The sequence below is a fragment of the Saccoglossus kowalevskii genome, chromosome 20, assembly GCF_978046115.1.
Source record: "Saccoglossus kowalevskii chromosome 20, keSacKowa6.1, whole genome shotgun sequence".
Classification (NCBI taxonomy): Eukaryota; Metazoa; Hemichordata; class Enteropneusta; family Harrimaniidae; genus Saccoglossus; species Saccoglossus kowalevskii.
In genome coordinates, this window is record NC_140660.1 from 21,273,879 (window position 1) to 21,293,263 (window position 19,385).

The window sequence follows — 19,385 nt, forward strand, 5'->3', positions numbered from 1 at the left end:
TAAAAAAGGATAACATTACAATATGTATGTTACATCAAATGTAATTAATCTACATTGCCGACAGTCAGTGTTATTTCTGTGATCTGGATTTACAACATTCATGCGCCTATTAATTTCTGACATGCCCTGATTACGTTGTCTTCTTCTTACAGTTCTTGGATGTTCTGTAAGTCTGTGGCGTAGGTTAGATAAACATGAATAAAGTTATAAAATATGAACTGGAGACCAGAACGACATATATTTGGTGTTTTTGATAGATATTTATAGCAAGATGTTGTCAGTGAATTTTTGCAAGATCATTGTGACCTTGATTAAACTGAAATTTTAGTAAATACCCAATTTTCTGCATTTTTGTTGTGCCATATGTAGTCTTGCTTCCCTTCTTCATCTTTCTAAGGTTAGGAATATTTTCTGGACGTGGACGATTATTTCCCCTATCCCAAATATTTTCTTGTTTTTTGTGTTTCTTCGAATTATTTGGAGCATCAGGCTCGACTCTGAGCTCACTTGGGCTCACTTCATATTATCACTTTGCCTAATATGTCATACAAAGTATTTGTGTATCTTTTCATTACAAAATAGCCATTGTCCGAGAAAAAATCGCAGCATAATTTGTCCTTTCCTGAAAAGAAACACTGAAGGGAATGAATATTTCAACATAATACCAACACAATTTTGTTGAGTCTAAGTGGCCTTTATCACAAGCATGATGAAGATTAGTAGCAATAGCTGATATGTCACCATGTCTTGTATGCTCTTTGATAATATTTGCTACAAAGTGCGCTTGGAATCTGACCGGGCAAGTTTAGAGAATAATCACAATATCATTAAACGTTGTTGTATACAATTAATCTTATATTCTGTTTTTGCTTGTTTGGTAAAATTTAAATATCTGTTGTTTACAGTGTTTGAAGATATTAGAGTAGATCCAAATAGTGATCTTTTCTTGGTAGAAATGGACTGCACCTTTTTGGGTTTTGAACTACGCCAAACAAGATAACGAAATATTTTAAGTTTTGGTAAACCTAAGCATTTTTTTACATTGTATTATTTATCATTGTATGCCACAGTAATTCTATGAAATTCATAGCATGGAAATATAGGCGATCCTTGTCCCATTTTACTACTAGTCTTCGTATGTTCTGACAGGTTAGAACTTGAAGGTGATACAATACTCTCATCAAATAATGGTGTCACCGATTCTTGTAATTTTGTTGATGTCTGTGTGTCTTCTGGGCGATTATTATTACCTAAACATAAACAATCACAGTGGTAAAAAAATTAAAAAATAAATTTTTCTAACTAAGGCTAATCACAGACCCTGGCTTGAACTATGGTACTGTAAAATAACAATCACATAGAACCTTTTGTTCCCAATTCTGTATATTATATACTTGTTTTTGTCGAATTTTAAATGAGGCCAATGAATGAATGTTTGTTTGTTTTTGTTTTTTTTTGTGCGTGTATTGAATTTATGTAACATTTGCTCTAGGATATAACTATAAAATGACTGAGCATCGAGTATTTATCACTATTTCCTTATAATTGATATTTTAGCCAAAAATACTGTAGACAATTTTATTTAACAAATAGTTATTTCTTAATTGCATTCTTGCTGAACACCAGGTTTCAGTGCTGTGGCACAATGAACATTACATAAAAACTAGGAACCAAAAAATGTATTTAACCAAATCAACAAAATGTATATTCATTCAGGAATAACACGTTTTTCTAAAAAAAATACTTGTTTTGCAGTGTGATTTTATTATGTTTTCTGGAGGCTAACACGATCATGGCCTAAAAATATGCGTCAGTCAAAGCTGCGAAATTATTGTAGGTTACCATGTGGTACCAATATTAATTTCTGAGTTACTACTATGATATTACTCACAGCATAATCTTAAAAATAATTAAATATTTGGGTCCTGTACAATCAAAATTTATATGTGTCAATCATATTTGATTACATGAGAAAATCATCAGCCCACACTAATTGATTTTTCTCGGACGTTTTGCATGCAAAATAACCTCCTCGTAATTATACATTGCATCGATATTACGTCTCTATTTAAATCCATGATCGTAGAGAGAGTGGGAAATTAATAATTCGAAAGTCCGCGTGCCGAAAGTACTTGCTGTCTGCAAGAGTCGCTGGGATCATCAACGCCGGCGACCAAAAATTCGACGGATTGCATTTTGGCAATTTTACCGGAGAAAACTCGCAATATGCACAACACATTCTGTCATCATCCATCTCGAACTTCTCGCATTCATTAAATTTGAAGCATGCACGACGTAAAACTTCTCTTTTGTCCAGCCCCATTTTGTCCAGTAATCCCGCAGAATAATAACGAACGTATTCGGAACCCGGAAGCACGCCCGATGGAAGAACAATTGGAAACAGTTGTCGAAACACGCAAACTTTTTGTCACCACTTTTTTTTTATTTTCTTTCGTTTTTCGTTTGTTTATTGTGGGGAAAAATGTGAGTTGACAGCCCGAGAAATATCCCATTTTTATTAGACGCGTTGCATCTCCAAGACAAGTGAAAGTAGACCTTTTATTTATAAATTTTAAAATATTCGACCCTAAACACAGTACACTCGTATAAGCGTAAATTAACTAAATAACACCCCCTTTACGCGTTTTTTTTACTTCAGCTTGCGTACCATATTTTTTTAAGAAAGCCCCCCCCCCCCCACCTGGAAGAGTATCAACAATATTAAAAATTACATTCTACATCTGGAGTATTGGGAATTTTACTCAAATCTTCAAATGAATCTATAGAAATCCGTTACTGAGACATACATTGCAATCAATTGACTATGTTGTCCCACACAACGATAGAAATCACATAAGCTGATGTATTTTTTCTCTTTAAACAATATTTAGTCTGTCTATGTCCTCCTTAATTGTATAGAACCTGGAAATATCGACAACGCAGATGACTTCATTAAAATGGTCTTTATTAGGCTGGGGAGTTTATATGAAGCATGAATAACTAGTATGTTTTTATTGATTGATAACTCTAACCTTTGACATAATACTTGTCCAGAAAATAATGAGGGGGTACTGTTGCAATAAAAACACATTCATTTTGCCCCATTAGGTTTTGTAAATCAGTCAGATGCAATTAACATCTAATGTTATTATACATTGTAATATAACAAGATAATACTAAATCAGCAGTCATAATGTACAAAGATGTAGTCAACTGTGTAATACAAAGTACTCAACTGTGTAATACGAAATGCCAACTGTGTAATACGAAATACACAACTGTGTAATACGAAATACTGCTGACTCGTCACAACAAAAACAGAATAAATATTAGCATTTACTTCTACTGACAACAAGTCGGGAATGTTGTAAAAATGAAAGATATAAAAACATTTTTCCAATCTTTTGGAACCTAGTAAAATACAATAATTACATTATACTTGTTTAATCTTTAACAGACTAAAACTGCATATATTTATTGCAAATGTCGATTAATACCGACAAAAAATAGGAAATTATTTTCATTTCGTTCAAAACTATAACAAAATTCATGAAAATAGGCAAAATGTTTTCAAAATTTTTGGTGGGAAAATTATGGCACCCAAATTATTAACAATGAGCGTTATGGATTGAAAATCGTCGAATATATTCATTTCAGAGATTTAAAACGGTATATGTCAACTTTACAAATCTATCCATGAAAAATACAATACATATAATTTAAATAAACCCAAAGGTTATACACCCGCATTAACAATTGCTATATAGGATTTAGGTAGCAATGCACAGGTTTCCAGCACAAAATATATATCGGAAAGACCAAGTCATGTGTGGCATCGTGGGAAGCATGACCACAAATTAATGTGATGCTATGATGAAATAAGTACAGATTAAAACATCATGTGTACCAGATCGTGTTAAATGTGTATATAGTTAAATGTACAACATATATAAACAGATTTTTACACGAAATACGTGCATCATGGCGAGCACTATCTTTGTAACTCTTAGAATAATATAATATATTTCGAATTTCGTTCAAATGACATACTATAATATTTTTAATTTATTCATTTGGTAATGAAATCGATTAAATTATTAGGCATATTATTACTTTAAATTGAAAAATTGGCTTCGTTTCGATGGTAGCGAGACCACTCTCTGTCTCTCCCTGTTATATCATCTAATGCATCGTTGCACAGTATTTTCTCGATAACATCCATATTTTACTCCATTCAGCCAGACATTGAATTTACATGAGTGAAATACCACAATAGAGCCGTTTAATCTCCATAAAGATACAACGGACCATGACGTAAATACTGCGAGGACAGTCATAGATAGTTCTCACTCCTCTTCCCCAACACTGTCACAAGGCAAAACCCACAACTTGTTACTTTCTTGATTCTAATTATTTTGAAGAAATTTGCTAACATATCATAAGCTAAAAACAAATAGAAGCCGAAATTGTAAAACATTACCATATGTCATCATGAATCATCACACATAAGTTGAACCTATTTTAAAAGTTATTCAAGCACTCGGTGCAAACTAATGTCTACATTGACTCATAGATGACATTGTCAACAAAACCCTCCTGTGATTGGCTGTTATTTGCATCATGGTCGGCACCCTCAGCTGACTGGTAAATAGCACATTCTACAAATCCTTCATAATCGTCTGTCGTCTTCTCAGTGATGCGTGCGCCTCTATTTCCATCCTTCAGTGGGTTTGGTAGGAATAAAACGGCATCATCAACATCGGACTCCCCAGTGGACTGGTAAATGTCATTTTCTACAAAACCTTCTTGCTGATTGTTCCCTTCAGATTCTACCAATGACATTCTCCTAGGGGGTACTACAGGCACGTTGTTATCATCATAAACTGACTCGGCATCAACCGGTCTATCTGTTGGCATCGTACGAGATCTCGCAGAATTTCGCTTGTCAACGAATGCATACATGTCACTTACTTGCGTGGTCGGAATTTCGTCACCAACACGACTTACTTCCCTTGTGGTCGGACGTGGATTTACAGTAAAATCGACACTCAGTCTGATAGGAATCAGTTGTTCTATTTGAACATCATCGTATGCAGATACGCTTTCTACCTCAACATTACGATTTCGTGTCAGTCTTGTCTTGGGTTTATTCACACACGCATACATGTTAGCCAGCGTGGCTTCAGCTTCCATATTATTAATTTCTTCAATTCCAGGATCGCACTGTTTTTGAACACTAGTTGCAGGTTTCCCATCGTCTGTTACATTTATATCTCGAGAGAAAGGTTCAACAACAGCGATGGTAGGAGTGATATTTCTTTTGTAATTTTTGTCGATCACATCATAGTCAGCCGTGTCCTCAGATGCAAATTCATTCATACCTGGACTATGATCTGCATCTGCACATCCTTCTGTGACGTCAATGTTTCTGTGAGATGTACCATGGGTGTTTTCACCAACCTCGATCAGTTCATGGTCTCTGCTTGTTTTAATTCTGTAAAACGAAATGAAGTTATGTTTTAAAATAACCCTATTATTAACCAAGGTGTAATATATATCCCAATGCGATATTTTGGTCATACAACACCGATATGTATTTTGTTGTCATTTGGATCTTAGAATGATACAGTGATATTACCTCTTTCGCCGACAAAGTATCACTGATATCAAAATTAATATGATTATTGTCATGGTAACAAATGCAGCAACGCCTATACCAATGTACATAGCCATGTTGGTATCTGTAAAAGATTGTCACAGTTATAGAACAATACGATCTGTTGTTTAAAATATCAGAAATCATTGCAGCGCAATAACCAATGCCTTTAAATGTGTACACTGTAAAAGAACAACACATGTCATGAACATTATCGGAACAAGTAAATATATAAATGAATTGATCTACTTTACGCAATATATTAATTGCTAGGACAATGAGTCAATATACTGTTCGTAAAACATATGAGAATGACCATCATTGTATCTCAATATATTTCACATAATATTTAAGTAACGTTAGAGAGGCACACATATATGGTGGAAAAAGACATGTTAGTTGCCTTGGCGTGAAAATGTCAGTTTTCCGATTCAATTTAAACTATAATTATTCATCAGATAAATTCATTGCGTAGAGTAAATAACAATTTCAAAATCACCTTTTTTGATTTGTTGCTTTCTATTTGGGTTCTGCATACCACCACTTGTGGACTCACTCGAGTTGGGAGTATTATCGTGACTGCCTGTAAATTCCATACTTGAAGTCTGAATATATTTGTAATGATAGGAAGTACCTATTGGGGCTTGAATTACGTTTTCACAAATTAATGGGATAAAGAAAGAAATATTAAATACATTTATTAATTTTATAAGAATACATGAATTACAAAAACAATGAACGAATATTCCTTATTTTTTCACTCACCAGTTGACTGCAATGTCGTGAGTGAATACTCTTTATGACTCGTAGAATGAGTTACATCAATTGTTCTGTCGAGAATTGTAGAGCTCACCGTTGATATAGCTACCATATATGATGTGGTTGTGATTTAAATAAAACATTTTAATAAAATTAATACTAGTATATCAGATGCATACATGTTAGGTTTTCTCTGTCTTAACACATCATCAATTATGAATTACAACTTTAAACAAATGCATTCCAATATGTGTGGCAATATGTATAACGTACGTTTAAAGTTTGAAAGCAATCATTTAAGAGACATGTAACAGAAGTACTTAAATAATATGACCTCCAGTGGGCCATTTTTAATCAAATTCACAAATACATTCCCAGATCGACACCATATATTCAAATGACATCTCTTTGTATTTGTGTTTTAGCTGTTGTCACAAAACATTCAACTACTTTGGACTCTGCCCGATTACTTTAATATGACATATTAATAATACCTACTGCAAACCATTAACACTTAAATGAATTCAGCTACATAATTTGGTTGATTGAATTGCTTCAATTTAAACCGGGAAATTATAAACTGCATTGTGATTTTATGCTTGATTACTATGTTAAGTGAATTAAAATCAAACCAACCTGTACATTGTGGTTCTATTCCAACTGACCATCTACCAGAATCTAGACATTGTTTATATGGTGTACCATCACCACTATGATAGTAACCATCATTGCAATAATAGTACACCATATTTGGATAGATATTTGCAGTATTCGTATGGTAGGCATTTGGAAATGATGGTGGAACACCACAAGATACAGCTGAAAATAAACACAAGGTTTAGTTCTAAGTATATTCATTTCACACGTGGACTAAATTACCCGATTATAGGGTAAACAAATACATTTTTACCATTTACCATTTTAATTTCCACCTGTGAATAACGTCATTAATGTAATATGGCGATAAAAATAAATTAGATAGTGTGACATAAGAAATCTGATTATATAGAGTGTAGAGAACTACAGATTACAATGTTAGCGGTTGGGTTAATTTAAGCTCGTCGAAACTACATGCATGTGTTGTAGGAAAATCAGCCTAGTTTTCTGCTATGTAAATGCGAGCTAAATCTATAAATAAAATTGGCCCGACCCATGGTCGAGCTTAACCAAGCCAAGTGTTGCATTTGCTTTGTACAGCGTATGATGTGGATATTTGCGTATGAATGGGAATGTAAGGTTGCATGCGTCTTGCAGGTGGCTTTGTTATGTAAATTCATGTGAGTTGTGTGGTGGACGTGGTAAGTCAGTACACCACGAGCCGTCGAAGTGTGAGCACCGTATTCAGCTCTGCCTAGCAGCAGTTTGTAAGGGCATTTCAGGCTCTTCGTCACCTTGCTCATGCTGCAGAACCAGACTAATAGTCAACCAGCGGTACGTTTATACCTGTGTACAGACAGGGCGAGATGTTGGTTTCAGTGGTTCTGTCCTTTGCTGAATGGGACAGGGGGGAGTGACGGCATATCAACCTTGGCTTGGTAATTGTGAACTGGTGTATCGTGGTCGTGTGGACATACGTTAATGTTGGCAACTGGTGGTGAATGGTTTCTATTGTATCAACCCGGATCGGTTACTGGTGGCACAGGCAGTGTTAGAAGCTCTATGGATTTGATGCGGATGGTAGCTGAAGTATTGTCGATGCAAAGATTTGAGGAGCATAACAGAACACTGCAGGACTACAATAAGACACTGATACTGTAAACTTTATCAAAGTTTTGCTTTGCCTTAATTCCCTGACCCGAAGGCCTTGTATGGCTCAACTTGGTTTTACGTAACTGTGTATTAAGCATATTGTTGTATTTCGCATAAATGGATAATAGATTGAAGTCGTTGATTTGTTGATTAACGTGATTTATTAGTGATAAGTTCTTGTGCACAAGTTTCATGTTAATTTCTGAGTATGAATATCTGTTGATGAGGTTTAGAGAATAAAATAGCTTAGTTAACTGTATGCACTTTGTCATCACCATTCATTGTGTGCTCCCGCGTGCTTAGCCAATCCTCGGATCTTTGACATATTGGCGAGCGTGCCAGGATTGGCTTATACAAAAAAAAATCGAGCACGTGCATCTTAACGGGTGACCCGCACTGATTGGCGTTGTCTCACGGTGCTTATAACTTTTCCTTTTGCTGCATAAGTAATTTTGTAACTTTTCATTTACTAATATATTGTCTGGTTTTATCTTAGCTTAGCTTATTTCAGATATCCGTTCTCCTGGCTATCCACTCGGCAAGGGACAGTGCCGTCTTCATGTATACAGGCGTGGGCGATCTGGTTTGGTAGATGCTCCCATCGTATTTCAGTTTAGATTTGCAGGCTGAATCCGGCGCCTGATATGGAGAAGTGGCTAGACTTTGGAAGAGAGACAGGACTGACAGGGGCGGATTTGCTTGAGTTTGCTAGAGAGAGGGAGAGAGATGCTAGAGGTGAACGAGCGGAGTTGTTAGAATTGAGGAAGCGTGAGCTGGAGATAAAGAAAAAGGAAAGAATGTTGATGGAGCTACGGGTAAAAAGTGATGTGTTGAGGAAAGGTGAGAGTGATGAAAGTGGCAGTGAGAGTGATGAGGATGAGCACAAGCATAGGCCAGCCTATAATGTAAAAGCCCCCAAACTCCCCATGTTTCAGGATATTAAGGATGATTTGGATTCATATATACAGCGATTTGAAAGATATGCTGTGTCAGTCAGATGGAAGAAGGTAGATTGGGCTACTAACTTGAGCACATTGCTCACAGGTAAAGCTCTTGATGTTTACTGTCGTCTAGCAGTTACAGAGATAAATGATTATGAAGTAGTAAAAACGGCGTTGTTCAAACAATACAACCTAACAGAGGAAGGGTTTCGTACCAGATTTCGAATGGCTAAACCAGACCGTGTTGAATCAGCAATTCAGTTTGCAGCCAGAATAGAGAATTTGTTTACTCGGTGGGTTGATCTATCAGAGATTGACAAAGATTTTGATAGTCTAAAGAACCTTCTCTTGCAGGAACAGTTTTTGAACAGTTGTGGTCAAGACCTGGCTATTTTTGTGAAGGAGCGATCCCCTAAGACACTGACTGAGATGGCAAGGTTGTCAGAGCAGTTCGTTGAGGCGAGAGGTTCCTTATTCGGGCGTTCCACACAAAAGCAGTCGTGGAGTGGTGGAAAGGCACCACAAGCTGCAGTAGGTAAGCCAGAGACTCCTACTCCACCATCGCAATTGAGTTCAGCAGCTGGAACTAGGAAGAGCCAGCTTATTAAAGATTTGACCTGTTATGTTTGTCATCGCAAAGGCCACATGGCTAAGGATTGTAACCACAGAGCGCCTGCTAGTCTGAAGGCATCCAGCATGGTTTCAAGTAAGTTCAACCAATCTGCACCACAGGGTAATGGTTTCAGACATGTGCCACTAAAGACAGGGGACACGGTCAAGGGGACTGTTAAGGGTAAACCGATGAAACGGGGCAAACAGCCTGCCAAAGGGCTGGGAAGTGGTACAGTATCAGGCCCTCTGCAGTCGCCAGCCACAAGTATGTCATCTCATAAGCACACCACAGGAGCTATGCCAGTGCTAAGTGGGTTTGTTGGTAAGACAAAGGTGTTGGTTCTTAGGGACAGTGGGTGTAGTGGTGTTGTTGTTCGCAGGGATTTGGTATTTGACAGCCAACTTACAGGCGAGCATCAGTCATGTGTTCTGATAGATGGAACAATTAGAAGGGCTCCAGTAGCCACAATATACATTAACACACCATTCTATGTTGGTACTGTAGATGCCCTATGTATGGAGAAGCCAGTATACGACCTAGTGTTGGGGAATATTTAAGGAAGTAGAGGACCTGAAGACTCTGACCCCAAGTGGACTGAAGTGGGTGTGGACACTGAGTGTGCGAGGAAAGTTAAGGTCACATCTTCAATGCAGACACGAGCACAAAAAAGGGCAGAAGGTAGGCTGACCAAACCATTGAAGGTACCAGATGACTTCGCTGAGGTCATTACACCACAGAAGCTTAGGGACGAACAAGGAGATGATGAAACCCTCAAGAGATGTAGGTATTTGGCAGATCAGGGGCATGAGAGGATAGACAGAAACGGCCGCAAGTCCAAGTTCATTGTTCTCAAGAATGTGTTGTACAGGGAATTCCAGTCTCCAAAGGTTGGGAGCAGTGACTGCATTCACCAAGTTGTAGTTCCCTGCAGGCTTCGTCCTATGGTTATGAAGATAGCCCATAAGTCACTATTAGGAGGACACCAAGGAGTTCAAAGAACTGTGGATAAGGTACTCACTAGTTTCTTCTGGCCTGGTGTTCAGTCTGATGTGAAGCGTTATGTCCAGTCGTGTGATATTTGTCAGCGAACAAGTCCAAAGGGTAGAGTAGTAAGGGTACCCTTGGGATGCATGCCATGTATTGACATGCCATTCAGGAGAGTGGCAGTAGATATTGTGGGACCCATCTTCCAGATAACTGACAAGGGTAATAGGTACATACTCACCGTAGTAGATTATGCTACAAGATATCCGGAGGCAGTGGCAATGAAGAATATTGAGACTACTACAGTAGCAGAGGCACTGGTGGATGTTTTTTGTAGGGTTGGTGTACCAAGGGAGATCTTGAGTGACCAAGGCTCCCAATTTACATCGGGTATCATGCAGGAGGTGAGCAGATTACTTTCAATAAAACAGTTGACTACAACACCCTACCATCCTGCCTGTAACGGACTGGTGGAGCGTTTCAACGGCACACTGAAGCAAATGTTGAAGAGAATGAGTTCCGAGAGACCCAAAGATTGGGATCGCTACCTAGCACCACTTTTATTTGCATATCGTGAGGTGCCACAAGCTAGTCTTGGGTTTTCACCATTTGATCTGATATATGGGAGGAGTGTTAGAGGTCCAATATCCATACTTAAAGAGCTGTGGACTGGCGAGGTAGAAGAGACAGAGGTAAGGACCACCTACCAGTATGTTATCGATCTGAGGGACAGATTGGAAAAGACGTGTGAACTCGCACATGAGAATCTAAAGAAGGCACAGATGAGACAAGAGAAGTTTTACAATAGAAAGAGTAAACCACGTCAGTTTAAGGTGGGTGATTATGTTCTGCTACTACTTCCCTCTGATAGTAACAAGCTGTTGCTGCAGTGGAAGGGCCCATTTCCAGTGGTGGCAAAGCTCGGTAATGTGGATTATCAGATTGACATGGGTGGTAAAGTAAAAACATTCCATTCAAATTTACTAAAGTTGTATGTTTGCAGGAAAGCAGAGGATGTAGTTGGCTCAACGGCCCCCAATGAGAAGGATGATGTGGAGGTGACGGCGTCCTCAGCACTTCTTGACTCAGAACCAGACCCGGAACAAGGGCACGAGGCTGTACAACCACATGGCGACTTGTTGACAGTGCCAGTCTTACAGCAAACGCAGACTGCTAATGATGTGAAGGTGAGTGACAGCCTTACTTTGGAGCAAGGTGTTGCAGTGAGGCGGCTACTTGCCCAGTACAGCGAAGTACTCACAGATTTGCCAGGGAGGACATCACTATATGAACATGAGATAAAGTTGACTACATGTGGGCCAATCAGACAGAGACCCTACCCCATAGCACATGCTTTAAAATATACAGTGAGAGATATTTGTATGGCCGTATGTTTACTCTTCAGACAGACCACCGATCTCTTATATACATGCAGAGGGCCAAAATGGTAAATGCAAGGGTGATGCGTTGGGCTTTGGCATTGCAGTCCTACAGGTTTCGTATTGAAGGTATTAAAGGTTCTGAGAATGTTGGGGTCGACTATCTCAGTAGAGTTGAATAGGTACATTTGTGAGGCTCTGATTCCCCTGTGGAAAGTGTATCATGAGTAGATACATTTCTAGAAGGGGAGTCAATGTTGTAGGAAAATCAGCCTAGTTTTCTGCTATGTAAATGCGAGCTAAATCTATAAATAAAATTGGCCCGACCCATGGTCGAGCTTAACCAAGCCAAGTGTTGCATTTGCTTTGTACAGCGTATGATGTGGATATTTGCGTATGAATGGGAATGTAAGGTTGCATGCGTCTTGCAGGTGGCTTTGTTATGTAAATTCATGTGAGTTGTGTGGTGGACGTGGCAAGTCAGTACACCACGAGCCGTCGAAGTGTGAGCACCGTATTCAGCTCTGCCTAGCAGCAGTTTGTAAGGGCATTTCAGGCTCTTCGTCACCTTGCTCATGCTGCAGAACCAGACTAATAGTCAACCAGCGGTACGTTTATACCTGTGTACAGACAGGGCGAGATGTTGGTTTCAGTGGTTCTGTCCTTTGCTGAATGGGACAGGGGGGAGTGACGGCATATCAACCTTGGCTTGGTAATTGTGAACTGGTGTATCGTGGTCGTGTGGACATACGTTAATGTTGGCAACTGGTGGTGAATGGTTTCTATTGTATCAACCCGGATCGGTTACTGGTGGTACAGGCAGTGTTAGAAGCTCTATGGATTTGATGCGGATGGTAGCTGAAGTATTGTCGATGCAAAGATTTGAGGAGCATAACAGAACACTGCAGGACTACAATAAGACACTGATACTGTAAACTTTATCAAAGTTTTGCTTTGCCTTAATTCCCTGACCCGAAGGCCTTGTATGGCTCAACTTGGTTTTACGTAACTGTGTATTAAGCATATTGTTGTATTTCGCATAAATGGATAATAGATTGAAGTCGTTGATTTGTTGATTAACGTGATTTATTAGTGATAAGTTCTTGTGCACAAGTTTCATGTTAATTTCTGAGTATGAATATCTGTTGATGAGGTTTAGAGAATAAAATAGCTTAGTTAACTGTATGCACTTTGTCATCACCATTCATTGTGTGCTCCCGCGTGCTTAGCCAATCCTCGGATCTGTGACAGCATGTAATACAATTCTGTCCAGTAAAAGACATGTTAGACAGCTCAAACTCATACAAAATGAATGTAAACAAAACACAGATTTGTCGGGCTATATACTTTCGATTTCTCAGAAAATCAGCAGTAGTTCGGAAGTGGCTAAACGAGAGTTGTCTGGATCCATCGGTACTAATAACCAATAGACAAAGCTACACACACATGCCGAACAGCTGGCATAGTCGAAGTATGCCCTCACACGTCACGTTCAGATAAAACTCGGTCAGAGGAAACATCCATTGGTTAATAACAACTATAAAATTTAAATGTTATGAATTTTGATAGGCTAATTGGTGGAATGAGACCTGTAGCCTTTTTTTCAAGGAACTTGTATACTTTGTTCTAGCATCAGCCGACGTGAACTTGAAGTAAAGGAGCTTGTCAATCTTTCCAAAGGAAATCGATATACTAATTCAATTCGGCAAATATTAAGGCTGGTGTCATTTTTATCTCTAATTGACACTTTTGACATGAAACATTTGACTAAAACCTTTGATATGCGAAATCAACTCATGACACTCAAAATGATGTTACATATGTTTGAACTGGAATACAGTATAAATGGCAATACTGGTGTTTGATGATGTTTATGTTCTTTTACAGCATAATAGATTTGGGAAAATTCAAGTATTTACGTGTAATAGCATTGCCGGAAACAATGAGTTGTCATAATTTTAGATCAGCGAGGAAACAAGTATCTTAATTATTTTTATCTAACTGTATGTCCATATCAGGGTGAACGAAGTAATGTGCATATATGAAACATTACACGAATAATAAATTATACTGTACATCGAAATGTAAATGCTATATTTATCATCTCACCTGTACATGTAGGTAGGTACACTACTATTCCACTGTCCATCATCTTGACATGTTATAACACTTACTCCATTCAATATATAACCAGTTGTACATCTAAATGTAATGATATATTTATCATCTCACCTGTACATGTAGGTACACTACTATTCCACTGTCCATTATCTTGACATGTTATAACACTTACTCCATTCAATATGTAACCAGTTGTACATCTAAATGTAATGCTATATTTATCATCTCACCTGTACATGTAGGTACACTACTATTCCACTGTCCATTATCTTGACATGTTATAACACTTACTCCATTCAATATATAACCAGTTGTACATCTAAATGTAATGCTATCTCCAGGATTGGAATGATTATGAAGTGGAGATGGAGTCGTTATCACGTTGGAGTACGATGGCTGTGGTTTACTGCACTGAGGTAAGGCTGTGGAAAATACACATTGATATGTTACCAAAAATAACTGTTTAGCAAATGTTTAGATTAATTCAGATGTAGAAGAAAGAACAAGTACAAGCAAAACTCGTTAGATATTCCCTGCAGTGCAACGTGAGTGTACCAATTTTTTTAAATGCCAGTTATATTAACAAAAATGTTGTTAAAGTCGTTCACTGCATCGCGTAGTTCATGGTTTGCGTAAGCAAATGCGGTGTAAAATAAACTTGAACTATTATGGAATACAATTATTTCAGTAGTTGTGTTGTAAAATGACACTGTAAATTGGCCTTTACTTTTACACACGTGACCGGGACAGTATCGCCGCCTACATCGTATAATCACGTGAACTGTGACAGATTAGACACACTGCACAGATTGACGGGCTGCATGGATACCAGGATTAATTCAAAGTAAGTAGAGAACAGGAATTGTAGTTCCATGACAAATATATCAATGGTAAATAGTTTAGTGGGTGTACTGTAGGTCAATTGGAATTACTATACAATGATTTAATTTTAACAGCTGAACAGATAATATGACACAAGCGACACATTACATTATTTGCTAATATCTAGGGGAAGTGATACAGCGTTTACTAGTATGCCTTTACATCATGTCCATGTAAAACGTACATAGGCATACTGGATATATACAAACATCTGACGTATACAAGTAATAAATTGCCTACAAATAATCCTTTTTTATTTAGCTTTACATGATATTCTGCACTGAAACAAATCGTTAAAATATTAAGATTATTCATGGCGATTTGTTGATTTTAGGCTCACAGAAGCCCCATTTGACAATAACTACTACGCTAGACAATAGTGGAAATTATTCAGCACATATAAGTAAAACATTGCAGGAACATTCGAGACTCATATGAGTAGTTTCGATTTAAATTTACTCTGTGAATGGACAACACCCAACTCCATAAATCACGCATGCCACTCCGTTTTTCACACGCGGATATTTTTAGGTGACGTGTACCGTTTGGATCACACTCCAGTTTAGGATGCCGGGATTAATTCAGGACAGGTTCATATAACCTCTGAACTTGTTTACTATACCTGCTATCCAGAAACATTTAGATTATACATTTTATTTTTTAATGATTACCTAGTATTATTTGAACCATGTAAAAAAGGGGACACTTTATATAGTTGTATAATAAGGTCGAAGATTGTATACATTCATTGAATTTATCAAAACTATTTCCACTGTATTGTTTATTATTAGTATTATCGAGTGGTATACATGACAGCTCATTGCTATTTTAATAATTACGTTTCCACATGACAGTTTGTTGACCGACGTACACACTTCAATTTTAAATGCTGTTATTTGAATAATAACTAACATTCAACAAAACATTAACAAACAAACATTATTGCAATACATATTTCATGTAAATGTTTCATACATGGTTTCAGTTAACATTAAAATGAATTCATTCCGGACTTGCAAACATTGAAATTGTAATATGATACGCTCTCCGGTAAAATAATCAGTTTAATCCTGTCATTGTTATGACTCAGCCTTGCAGAACATTAGTATTTATCAACGATCCCTAGCTATTGCGATTATCGATTGGGTTAAATTTGCAGAAAGGATAACAGGCGAGAATACAGGAATGGAACTTATTTTCATTTGCATTTCAAGTGATTGAAAACAAACATGGTCAAAATGATTTACCTTTGTATGTCAACGCAAATCCCAAATCTGTGTTCGTTTCTGAATTTGAATAAAATTGTAACCACAATACATATCCAGTACTGTACACTGTCATGCTGTCCCACGTAATTTTTGGTGCAGTTACGTCATCACCATCTCTTATATCCAGGTAATCACCTGTACTTATCTTATACATCAATATACTAATCTGAATTATATGGTTGTCTTCAACTGTAATCGTCCATATACAATTATGGTCAAGTGGATACTTGCCAGGGAAGTTTGGGGAATATATATAACCACTATGACCAGTGAACTGCCCTCCACATGCACCGATAGTAGCTGTAAAGGGATTGATGTTGACATACATTTAATATTACAATAATTTTCAGGTGTTAAGTAGCCAAAAAGAAATTCGTACAATTCACATGTATAAGTCATAACTAAACAAAAAGATGGATTTTAATTTTAAACGAAAGAAATGTGATATGAATTAAAATCAAGTAACTGTGTGAGCCGCTACTCTAAAAAACATTGTACAAGTACGATGGACTGTCAGTCCTACATGTCAACAAATAAACAATGGAGGGGTTACAGTTGTACCGAATTATATGTTAGTAATAATATAACATTTTTACGCAAGGAAATATATTTCGAATACTCTAATTTGAATAACCCAGAGTGACATTAGTGAAGTTGATAATGAAAGAGAGTTTAAACATTTGTTTGTCATTTACCTCATAATTAACATATCTTGCATTAAATGGCAATACATACATTGTCTACACATTTGTGAACAAAAACCTTGAGGAATTTCGGACTTAACTAAGTACCCAAATAATAAATTGAATTTATTTCCATTGGTGTTCATTCAAAAATAAACTTACTATCATATACATCTAATTGGCAATCACCACCACATCCTTGTATGTAAGGTTCAGTACCGGTATCTCCACTACATTGTTGAGTACCATAGGATACAAATTCGTTGATCATCTCCCCAGGTACAGCTTCACCGTATTGCTGGTAATCAGTGTCGTCATCACCACAGTAACATTCATCTTTACTGGCAAGTACTGCTATTGGTTTAGAGTTGTCTCTACATGTCTGGATGCATCCTTGAATTGTGGTAATAGAGTTTCCAAAAGTGTACATCTTTGACGATGGTGGGAATATTCTGTTTGGATCTATTCCTTCTTTGTAACGACCTAGAAAACCTGGAACTAAAATGTAATTGTATGTTGTGTTAGCGATCTATGCGGTTAAATTTATTAATGCATATACCGTGACCTCACTTGTTGAATGGCAGTTGAACTATATATTGAGATTTGCCTGTGTTGAGATGTAAACACACATTTATTTATATTTATTTTGATTTTGCAAAAATGAGGTTGTCAATCGATAATGAAACACTTCCATAAAAGAGAAATATGTAGTTTTGAGCAGATGTTGAACTGTCCTGTTATTTTAGCTCCCATGTTATAATAGTGGTATTTTTTAAATATGTACTCCAAAAATCAAAAACTGACAACGTGGCATATAGAGCACAACTATGAATCCAGAGATAAAGTTAAGATTTCGCAACCTTGCCAGTGTTAATTACTAAAAGCGAAGTCTACGGGATGACGTTTAGACGATTCTATTCTCAAATGTTGATATTCTATATATGACCATTCAAAATTATTCTTATTTACAAAAATGAATCAAAATCATATCCTTATTACTTGCAAGATATCAGAAATAGTTTATCATTCGTTAGTTGTTCGACCATAATCAACACGTCAAATATTTGCGTATTCCACAACAATAACAAGTACGTTTTCTGAAGTACATGCACCGGTGATACCGGAGCTAATGTGTGGCAATGTGTTTGGAGCAATATTGATATTTTTTCTCACACTACTACTCATAATGCCAGTATTTACCGTTCACTACGAGATACCGCGTTATGTCTGATGATGGTCAACTTTAATGAAATGAAAAACAAATTTCTCCATCTCTCTGACAGATGAAAATTTCGACATTAAAATTTAGGAATTCAAGTTTGTGGCAGACGTTCGAACCGCGTCTTTCACAAATTATGTGAGATCTGACAGTGAACGAAATATTACCTATTAGAGAGGTTTAACAGACTGAGCGTAATACGCAGATTAAAACGTCAAAAATTGTTGTTACAAGGTGAGTAAAACATTACGATGCAATGGATTTTAAGTTATTCGTAAATAACCTTAAATGTCACCCACAGTTCAACTCGTCAAAATATCTCACAATGATATTAAATATTAACACTCTCCTGTTGTGGGTATGCGTAGGCTGGAAACCGTGTATTTTTCTTGTACTGGAGGACAAGAAGACACTATTTAATATTTGTCTTCGATAATTCCTTAAAAGGGAAGACTTTTTATTCATACAATATGACATTGTCATAAATACAGCCAAGGGATATCTGTTTTGATTTTATAGCTCAAATATTTCCAACACGTAAATATGATTTTCAATTTCCTACTCAACATACAATCAATTTATAATACTCAGAATATATAATATACTCGTGACATAAATCATACCATCGGAACAATTATAAAAACTACACGTTTCTGATTGTGACATATTTAGTCCATTTAGTCCTTCCGTCATCCTCACTCAACTACAAATTATAATTACTGTTTTATTCACGGAATTCTAGAAAACTGGAAGTAGTGAAACTTATAGACACAAATACATATGACATTGCGTTCAAGCAATCTTAAATCAAATCGTGTAAAATGACCCATACATTTATTTAAAATTTAAAAATACTTACAATAGCAGGTAACACCAGCTTGATTATCTTGACAATTATTACAAGACCCAGTACTAGATATTGTACAATCATTAAGTGACGTGGCTGATACGTCACAACTGATATCACATACACTCACTGGTAGATTACTGACACCATATTCACTGTTACTCCACTTCCGCATTACATCAACAAAACCTAGAATCAAACACACATGATATTGCCGAGTTAACACAATTAAATGTCTGAGTATGAAATCAATTATACAATAGATAAAATAACAGTATCTGTAT

General features: G+C 36.9%; 2 protein-coding genes across 2 annotated transcripts; both read right to left on the minus strand.

Annotated features, from left to right (window-relative positions):
- Window positions 1-3,256: 3,256 nt before the first annotated feature.
- Window positions 3,257-7,815, minus strand: LOC146730127 (uncharacterized). Its single transcript, XM_085494442.1, has 6 exons — window positions 7,668-7,815; window positions 7,052-7,234; window positions 6,422-6,520; window positions 6,156-6,239; window positions 5,639-5,741; window positions 3,257-5,494 (listed from the first exon to the last, which is right to left on the minus strand). Exons 1-6 carry the CDS (start codon window positions 7,813-7,815, stop codon window positions 4,558-4,560), a joined length of 1,554 nt encoding a protein of 517 aa, XP_085350568.1. The 3' UTR covers window positions 3,257-4,557.
- An 8,502-nt stretch (window positions 7,816-16,317) lies between these two features.
- On the minus strand, window positions 16,318-17,503 carry LOC146730128 (kremen protein 1-like). The gene is made up of 2 exons (XM_085494443.1): window positions 17,198-17,503; window positions 16,318-16,652 (listed from the first exon to the last, which is right to left on the minus strand). Exons 1-2 carry the CDS (start codon window positions 17,463-17,465, stop codon window positions 16,318-16,320), a joined length of 603 nt encoding a protein of 200 aa, XP_085350569.1. The 5' UTR covers window positions 17,466-17,503.
- Between the last annotated feature and the right edge of the window lie 1,882 nt (window positions 17,504-19,385).

Bases quoted from the DNA above. Each gene is read 5' to 3' on its own strand.
- LOC146730127 (XM_085494442.1), bottom strand. From the start codon at position 7,815: ATGAGCAAGGTGACGAAGAGCCTGAAATGCCCTTACAAACTGCTGCTA. The intron at 6,521-7,051 runs GTTGGTTTGATT...CATATATGGTAG, and splicing joins AATAGAACCACAATGTACAG to CTATATCAACGGTGAGCTCT. The intron at 6,240-6,421 runs GTGAGTGAAAAA...TGGAATTTACAG, and splicing joins CACGACATTGCAGTCAACTG to GCAGTCACGATAATACTCCC.
- LOC146730128 (XM_085494443.1), bottom strand. From the start codon at position 17,465: ATGTACACTTTTGGAAACTCTATTACCACAATTCAAGGATGCATCCAG. The intron at 16,653-17,197 runs GTAAGTTTATTT...ATCCCTTTACAG, and splicing joins CCAATTAGATGTATATGATA to CTACTATCGGTGCATGTGGA.